This window comes from Empidonax traillii, unplaced genomic scaffold (assembly GCF_003031625.1).
Source record: "Empidonax traillii isolate 1590-97213 ecotype Southwest subspecies unplaced genomic scaffold, ASM303162v1 scaffold758:size305278, whole genome shotgun sequence".
Classification (NCBI taxonomy): Eukaryota; Metazoa; Chordata; class Aves; order Passeriformes; family Tyrannidae; genus Empidonax; species Empidonax traillii.
Genome location: NW_020955951.1, coordinates 8,841 through 17,324, shown reverse-complemented (window position 1 = coordinate 17,324; position 8,484 = coordinate 8,841). Strand labels below are relative to the sequence as shown.

Below are 8,484 nucleotides of genomic sequence, written 5' to 3'. Positions count from 1 at the left end.
GCTACACACTACTTCCTTGTGCTTAAATGCTTAGCAGCTTGAACTTAGAGAGCAAGAATCCAAACACCTCAGATATAGAAAAAAACAATCATTATTGTGGTTTGAAAAGAAAATAAACTTGAAAAAAGAGAGAACCTTAAACCAGAGGGAGACATCCCATCCCACCCTCTTCCTATTTCAAACCTTCCCCTTGAGCAGTAAAATCCTTGGAGATGTAGATGAGCCAGCCTAAAGAGGCCAAGGCAACATCCACCCCAAAGATGATGACACATGCCCCAAGGGTGTGAATTCTCAATTCTCAACACTGTTTCTGTGGCTTTGCAGAATCCAGTATATAAGAACATCCACAATGCGGCCAGCTCCTCTCAATTCATAGGTCTGGTTCACATCAAACACCTTAATAGACCTGGTTGCATCATCATGTTTGGCCAGGTAATGAGGAATAAAACCATGGAATGTAGACATTTACATGGGAACTACTAGAAGGCTCACCTTGGTACTGGGAGCAACATTACAAAAGACATCCCTTTACTTTCACCAGCGAGAACTCTGGATGACAATAAGAAGCAATAGGGCAGTTCCAGCCTTATCACACCCCTAGGGCTAGGACCTTGCATTACTACTTAGGTATTAAGAGCCACAAATTTAGGACCAGGTGCAGCCAGGCAATAGGAAGACCTGTTTGGATTGTTCAGGCTGATATCTTAAAGCCTATTTTCATTAATGTCACTTCTGGTGCCACCACAGCTTACCAACACACTAGTGGGACAGAACATGCTGAAAATTCTGCTACTGGGATGCCAAACTAAAGAGTTTTACCAGACAAGAGCAGAGCTGTTCACAGAAGTTAAAGCTTCATCTTCCAAAATTCACTGTGGCTGAGTGCTTTGAGAGCCTAGATTCAAACAGCAGCTATAAAGACTTTTTAAAGACATTGAGAAGCAGCGGGAGGATACAGCATAGGCAGGGCCAGACCACAAAGAAACAAATGCAACTTAGTGAATGTGAAATCAGGGTTACAGCCTTTAACATTGTGAATAGGAGAGGCTAGACCAGTGGATCTGGAGCTTTGGAAAGGGCAGGGTTGAAGCAGTCTTTTCTTTTAAACCAGAAAGAAAGCACCAACCACTCCTTGACGTGGATAAACAAATTTCATCTCATGCCAACTCCAGTCAGGAGTACTTAAGCTAAAGGAACAAGCATAAAATGGTAAAGCAAGAGCAACAGTAGCTTCTTGCTGTTCTCTGTGCTGGCGCTACCCTGCATGACCTTGTCAAGAAGGAATAGCATCACCCTGCTCTTTCAGGGGTGAAACAAACCCTGTCAGGGTTTAGACTTTTGTTATGAAGGTACATTGCATGCAGGGGATGACTCCCTCCACTCTGAGGTTTTTTTATAGGGTAAGCAGATAGAAACCCAAAGCTTGGAAACATGGCATGTTCCCACATTCATTACGGTGCCTTAGCACTAACGCCGTGTCTGCAACAGTGTGTGAAGAGCAATATCATCTGCAGAACTCTGTCAAAGCATAAGACAATATTAAAGAGCATGGTTTATCTGTGCTTGCTTTCAAGAGACTTTTGTTAGTATTTTGTCTAATCCTAGCATTGATCACTGCACTTTGAACTCTCCTTGAAGCCAAAAGTCACTGGTTGCAAAAATAATTTCTTCAGCCTCACTCGACATTTTCTCTTCAATGCTCCAAATTTCTTGCCCTCCATAGTCTCCAGTTTGCCATCAGGCACCTGGCCAATACCCAGAAGATTTCTCTCAGCTTTCTACTTTTGCAGCCCAGCATTAAGTGGCAATGGAATCAAGGCAGCAGTTCCCAGACTGCTGCTGCTGCACACAGGAAAGGCTATGTCTGACACATCCCATGCAAGGTTCACAGGACTCCAGAGTCCCTTTCCAGACATCATTTTGAAGGAAATAACACTGTTATTCTATGCAAACAATATTTTACTTAGAATCAGTCACCAGAACACTCAAAGTAAGGCAGTATATCCATCAGTTTGGTGGCCAAATCATTATCTTTAGATCATTTTTTACATTTCTTTTATAGGTAATGGACCCATCTTGCAATTTTTCAGAAAAAGTTAACACAGAGATCATAACTGGACCACTTAACAGTGTATATTCTTTTTAGAAAAAAAAAAACCCTCTCATTGTTGATGGTTTTCCTCCCCTTTTTTTCTTTCCATTTAAAATAAATCAACATCCTTGACAAAACTATGTTCTCTGTGCTGCATACACAAGCTGCTCAAATTTTAAGAGTAGTAATGAATTCAGGGGTTCGCTAGTCAGAAGAAATGACGAACACATTGCTTTCTTCTGCCTTCTTCATTGGGTGTTCATGCTGCAGTGAAGAACAAAAAAAAAAGGTAAGAAAGCATTTCAAAAGTTTGTACAAACATTGAAATAGTACAAGGTAAGAAACTGCAAAAGGTCCTGGAGGCATATTTAGACTCAGCTTTTAATTCTCAAGCTCCTACCCTCAAACAAGTGCTGCAGGATGAGCAGCTCCCATGACATGTTTGCCCCTCCGCCCTGCTCTCTTTCAAAGTGTCCTCCTCCAGGAGCAACTGTGTCCCTCAGCACCTCAGTGCTCATAATGGAAACTTTTCCCTTTGGAAAGGCTCAGGATTCCAGCTTTAACAGCTAAAAGAAACAAGCCATTGCTTTTCAGCATCTTTTCGAAAATGCCACGCCCAGTTCACTGGGGTGACCACAGTTGTTCCTTCAACACGGGGAGCTTTCTTCAGCCCTATGCAGTGCAGACACATGACATCACACACATCACAGTAATCCATTGCTCTTATTGCAGGACTGCTAGACTCTCAAAGCCCTAAGATCTGTGCTTAAAATCTGGAACAGCAGCAGTAGAAAAAAGACATGCCCATGTGATGGGGTGAACCAGATGGAAACTAAGCATTGTATCTAAGTTAGAAAAATATTCAGTTTAACTACAAATTAAAACAAGAGCATAAGTTAGTGATTTGACTCTGAAGAGTTTAGGAACTTCAACAGATATTTAATCAGGATACAAGGTAAATGAAAAAAATTGCTTTTTAGAAATCAAACTTGAAGGCATTAAGGCTAGAAGTTGCCAGACCCAAAGAGCAGATGAAAGAAAGCATGCAGGGTGTTGCTTGACTCCAGAGCTCTTAGTCACAGGTTTTCATGGATGCACAACTCCAAGGGCAAATGCATTAAGAAACCCTTAGGATAAACAAATCCCCAAACTGTGAACCCTGGAGAAGCACCACAGTCTGATAGCCCTTGTTCCTACCTTCTCCCTTAGGGAAGTGTTTTTTTACCACTTCCCCTAGTTCACAGCTGGGCAAACACTGCTTTCTCGATGCTTTCCGTGCATCAGGACTAGAGGTTCCACAAAGAACCGGCCCGCCCCCAAAACAAAGGCTTCCCCTCTGAGGAATTCGGTTTCATTTTCTCACTTCCAGCACTTAATCAGAGCTCAGCCCACTACCCACACAGCTTTCGTATCACATGTACATACAGTTGTATTCTGGATACTGTCGGCAAAACTCCTCGCTGATTCACCAAGGGCTGAGTCAACAGACTCAATTCTGAAAGAAAAGCAAGCTTGGCTAGTTTTTCTGCGAAGCATTAGTACTTACTGGTGAAATTTGAACAGATATTTACCATTAAAAATAAGCCTGAGAATTGCAGCTTTTTACCCAGCATTTGCACCAACAGTCTGTTTAACATAAGAAATTATCATCATCTTCCATCTCCTCTGATCTCTAGATAAAGTCACATCCAGGAAGTTTGTTGCACCTTGTTCCAGATCCTGGTATGGGTCTCTTGAGGTATGTGCCCTCCCACACAGCATTCCTCATTGAACTCTAGTTCCAATTGAAAACCCTCAACAAGGCTGCAAAGGCTCTGTCAATGGACACCAAGTGGAGATGCCATACAGGTTTTAAAATCCTTTTCCATATACCAGCAAGGGTACTGTCAGCCTAACTAATGCCCCCTATGACCATTAAAGAACTTGTGAGCATGCAAGACAGCTGGCAGAGATGTACCTTTGTTTTTGCTGGTTGCAAAAAGAATTCAGCTTGAGCAGATGTGCATTCCAGAAGTCCTAAAAAGGGACCCAAAGGATACCCCCGTTACTTGGGAAGGAGTGCCTCACAAGGCTGATACACAAGAGGTCATACTCACCAACGCATCCTTCTCCATGTCTGCCAAAATTTGAGTTTCCTTCTCGAGACTGGAAAGCTCATCAGCAACAATCTTCTGGAAGGTCTCAAGTTTATGCAGCCTAGTGATGGAGAACAGAAACAAGTCTGACACTTGAATGTGAAGTCACACGAGGTGAACGACAACCCCTTCAGCACCAAGCCTAACTTAGGCAGAAGCAAATGTCCCTGCTGAACTACATGGGGCAGATTTGCCTCCCAAATACTTCTCCCAGCCTCCAGGAAGTTCAGCAGAGATTTCCCAAACTGAAGAATTCTCTAAGGTGCCTTCCAACCCAAACCATTCCACAATTCCATCTTGACACAATTTCTGACAGATTTTCCCACCATGGATTTGATAGTCAGTGTTGTCATAGGATGGCATCAATTTCTAAACCTTAACCAGCAACACCCTTATTCACTCGGTTTGCCACCATTCCCATGGCAGTGTGGTAGGACAAATTTGGCACAGCTCTGTCTCCACTATCCTGTGACTCTAGTTGGATCCAGGTTACTTACTTAGCAACATCAAAATACAGCAGCAGCTCACTGCCGTCAACTCTCATCTTCTACCCCAAAACATTTATTTTTTTCTTTTGGAACTCAAACTTCTCCATGTGCCTTAACAACAAGCAAATTCAAATCATAGAGATCCTATTGATACTAGGAATTTTTCACTTTAAGAGCTATTATTTCATACTACTTTGTTCTAAACCCTGTAAACTGACTGTGTAGTGGATACAGAGGCCTGATAGACTTTATTACCTCTAAGTCTGTGCTTGTACTTCACTTATAACAAATCCACAAATATTAGAATTGATTTTTTTGTCTATCTCCTATCTGAGAAATTTGACAACCTGTAAAGCAAAATTACTTTCTTAAAGCCCAAGTTGGTGAATGCCTGTATAGCCCCACTTATGGCACTTATGTCATGCACATGGAAACAATCTACAGAAATGGGCCTATAACAGATCCCTTTTCTTCTCCCTCACTTCATTAAGAAAATCAGAACCTGGCTTCTTCCTTAAACAATTTAGAAACAGAAACAAAAAGGTGTAACGAGGGAATTTTTAAACAGATATGTGAACACTGATGACAACCAGAAGATAGTCCTAGGACTGCTTCATCAATTGCTTGTAGCTCAAGCTTGTTTTTTGCATTAAATAATCCATCCACTCTCGCCCTACAGGAAAAAATCAGGATCAACCTCAGGAGCTACACTTTTGAAACTTTTCTTGCAGGAAAAACAAACAAACAAACAAACAAACAAAAAGGGATGCACATGAGTTATTTTGCCTTACAAACCGTAAGTGCAGTAGCTGACTGTCAGGTTTGCTTTCCATGTCCATCAGAATTTATACAAAATTGAAGCTGTTTTCAGCCAGCACCAGACAGCTTACCTGCACTCGTGTATCTGGTTCAGCAGGGCAGATAAGTTCTTCTCCGAAGACCTCAGAGCATTCTGTGTGCTGACCTCCATCCTTTTGTACCTGGCCTAGCCACAGGATGCACCATTAGGGATGGGCAACGCCCTAGGCCAAAAACTATACTTTGCAAAACCTTTCCCTGGATTGCAAATCTCTCTGCGGGCAGCCATTCAGCTTAGAAGAAACCATCAGAGGACAAATTTAAACAGCAGTGAGATGACACATAGGTACTACAAATATGATCTGGTTTCAATCAGTCACACTAGTTACACCAACAAGCCCCTGTGTAACCCAGGAAACTTCAGGTCAGGGTCACCTTATCCAGTCAGTGAAGAGGCAAGCTTCACCTATACTTCAGCACACTTAACAGCTGCCCCAAACCAGGTCTTTGTTAGCACTATTTCCAGTCAACATTTATACAGGTGGTGTGCATTTTAATCTTAACTGATTTCTGAATGCAACCACCTTCAGCTTTGATTCAAGGATTTAGTGCCAAAAAGTTTAGTGTGAACACCTAGCACTAGCTCAGTTAAAAAAAACCAAAAAGGTAAGTCTGTAAGTCTGCTCTGCCACATCTGGTTCGTCCAAAGCTTTTGACCACAAGAAGATTTTATAATAGTTAGACGCTGTTCTCTCATATTAAACTTGGTTTAATGTCCACATTATTTGTTATAGCTAAATCAACAGCAGTAGTTGGTTACTTTCATTTAAAGTAGGTCTATATAGTTGAGTGAACCAAGAAAAACAGCTCACTACAAATTGTGCAGCCAACACCTCCTTACATATCTATGCATGTTCTAGTCAGTAGGCGCAGCCTGTATTGCTTTCTGGTTTTCATCATGTAAAAGTTGCTTGTCTTACATTTCAGAGAAACTGCTCTGTGCCCCGAAAGGGAGTTTTTCTAATTTTGTTATGTGATCATGAGGAAAATGACCCACAGTTCCAGTGTAGGTACACTGCCACTACACTGGGTTACCTTTCAAAAAGCTCTGATCCCTCCCCTCTGAGGAAAGTACTTAAAATGCCTAACCAAGTCTCATGTTCCAACCTACATGTAGAGATAAAGAGAAGGAAAAACCTCATTAAAGCTTCCTTTATATCTTCCCTGTAACATTTTTCAGAATACACAGGTTATGTAGAATACTTCTGAGAGCTCCAGACCAATAAACACTTCAGCCAAAGCCCTGATCTTGGGCAAAAAAAATACGTATGGGATATTCCCATCAACTCCTCTGGAGATACAAAGGTAATTTCACATAAATGAAAAAAAAAAAAAATTGCCACACACAGTAAGAGAGCACACATTACCCAGAATAGTTTCCTCATTTGGTCAACAAAGGTTTCAAATGCACTAATCACTCCTGTGTGACTGAAGTCTTCATGTTGCATCTTGGAAAAAAATACATCATCCACACTATCATCCATTTCCTGACCTAGGAGGAAGTGTATGACCAGTTAGCATCATGTTGAAGGGCATATTGGAATATAAGCCTCCCTGCTACGGAAGGGTTTGTCATTCATGTGAGCAGCAACTTTTGTTACAGAGTTGGAATTTGAGTCTTGTTCTTCTAGAGCTCACAGGCAGGAGGAAAACTGGCCCAAAACTCCACTGAGAAATACTTGTTAGCAGCAAGGAGCAAGAGGCACAATAGAGCAACACAAAGAGCAGTATATTTACAGATAGTGAGGCAAAAGCACAACATAAGGGAATTAAAAAAAAAGTTCACTGTTTTCCTGCCTTCTACTTAGTCATGGCAAAGAAAGCCTAACCCCCTTGTGTTTGGAGTTAGCAATGTTTTGCAGTTACTCTTTCTATTATCTGCATGCTTTTCTTTCCAGCTCCCGTGTTTGCTGGTTTTTTTGTTTGTTTGTGTTGTTGGGTTTTTTGTTGAGTTGTTTTTTGTTTTGTTTTTTTCTTGTTTGTTGTTGTTGGTTTTTTTTTGGGGGGGGAGGATTTGTGGGTTTTGGGGGGGTAGATTTTTTTTAATAGCTCTAGACAATCTGTATTCAGGAAGACTAGAAAGTGTGGACTTCGTTGAGCAGCTTACTGAGTGGAACCCAAATTTCCTCCTTCACACCTCTACATACGGTTCCAATGACAGTGATGCGATATGCACCTTCTGTTAATTTTGGACTTTGGAGAAGGTAGCCTTGCTACAGCTACATCTCTTCAAGCTTCCATATAACTATGACTTCTACCATAAGAAAAGCTGAAAGCATTTAAACACTTCACCTTAATTGCCAACTTGACTTTACCTTTTTTGATCTCCACTTTCTCTTCTACTGAATCAAAAATTTTCCTTGGTTTATAGTTAGTGTCAGAAGATGCATGATTTGTCTCCCAGTTGGAAAATTTAAGCTTTTTTGCGACAGTGCCTTCTAATACATCTGGGAGGATAAGAGAAAATATTTCAGAAAAGACCGGTTCTTCTGCATGGGATACATAACAGTACCTGTTCAAGCAGAAACCACCACTGGAATTACCAATGTTTCAGAAAATCAAGAAATTTAGGGTCTGAAATCACACTTACAGGACAGGATAAGACTTCACTAGCAAGCATCTTCCCTTGCTAAAGCAGGCAACTAGACTACCTAGTATTATGCAGACAACTGGAAAGCTACCACGCCTCCATCTTAACGATCATTTGCTCTCTTGACCTGCTTCTTTAACCATAAAAAACCTCTTGTCCAGCTTCTTCACATTTCCAACCAAATATTGCAACCTGTTTATGTTACTAAGCTAATCCCAGCTTCTCCTTACAAAAAATAAGAAAGAAACAAACCCAAACCCCATGCATAAACACAATAGAGGGGGAAAATACTTAACCACTCTGCAGCCCCCTTTCTGCAGC

General features: G+C 41.3%; 1 protein-coding gene across 1 annotated transcript in view; it reads right to left on the bottom strand.

Annotated features, from left to right (window-relative positions):
* Positions 1-2,296: 2,296 nt before the first annotated feature.
* SYCP2L (synaptonemal complex protein 2 like) overlaps positions 2,297-8,484 on the bottom strand; it is an 8,845-nt gene continuing 2,657 nt past the window's right edge. The window contains exons 2-8 of the mRNA XM_027900949.1: positions 7,889-8,020; positions 6,941-7,065; positions 5,606-5,700; positions 4,189-4,288; positions 4,050-4,108; positions 3,518-3,587; positions 2,297-2,356 (exon numbers count right to left, since the gene is read on the bottom strand). Of these exons, the coding sequence (XP_027756750.1) occupies positions 2,297-2,356; positions 3,518-3,587; positions 4,050-4,108; positions 4,189-4,288; positions 5,606-5,700; positions 6,941-7,065; positions 7,889-8,020 (641 nt within the window). The remainder of the gene's footprint in view (positions 2,357-3,517; positions 3,588-4,049; positions 4,109-4,188; positions 4,289-5,605; positions 5,701-6,940; positions 7,066-7,888; positions 8,021-8,484) is intronic.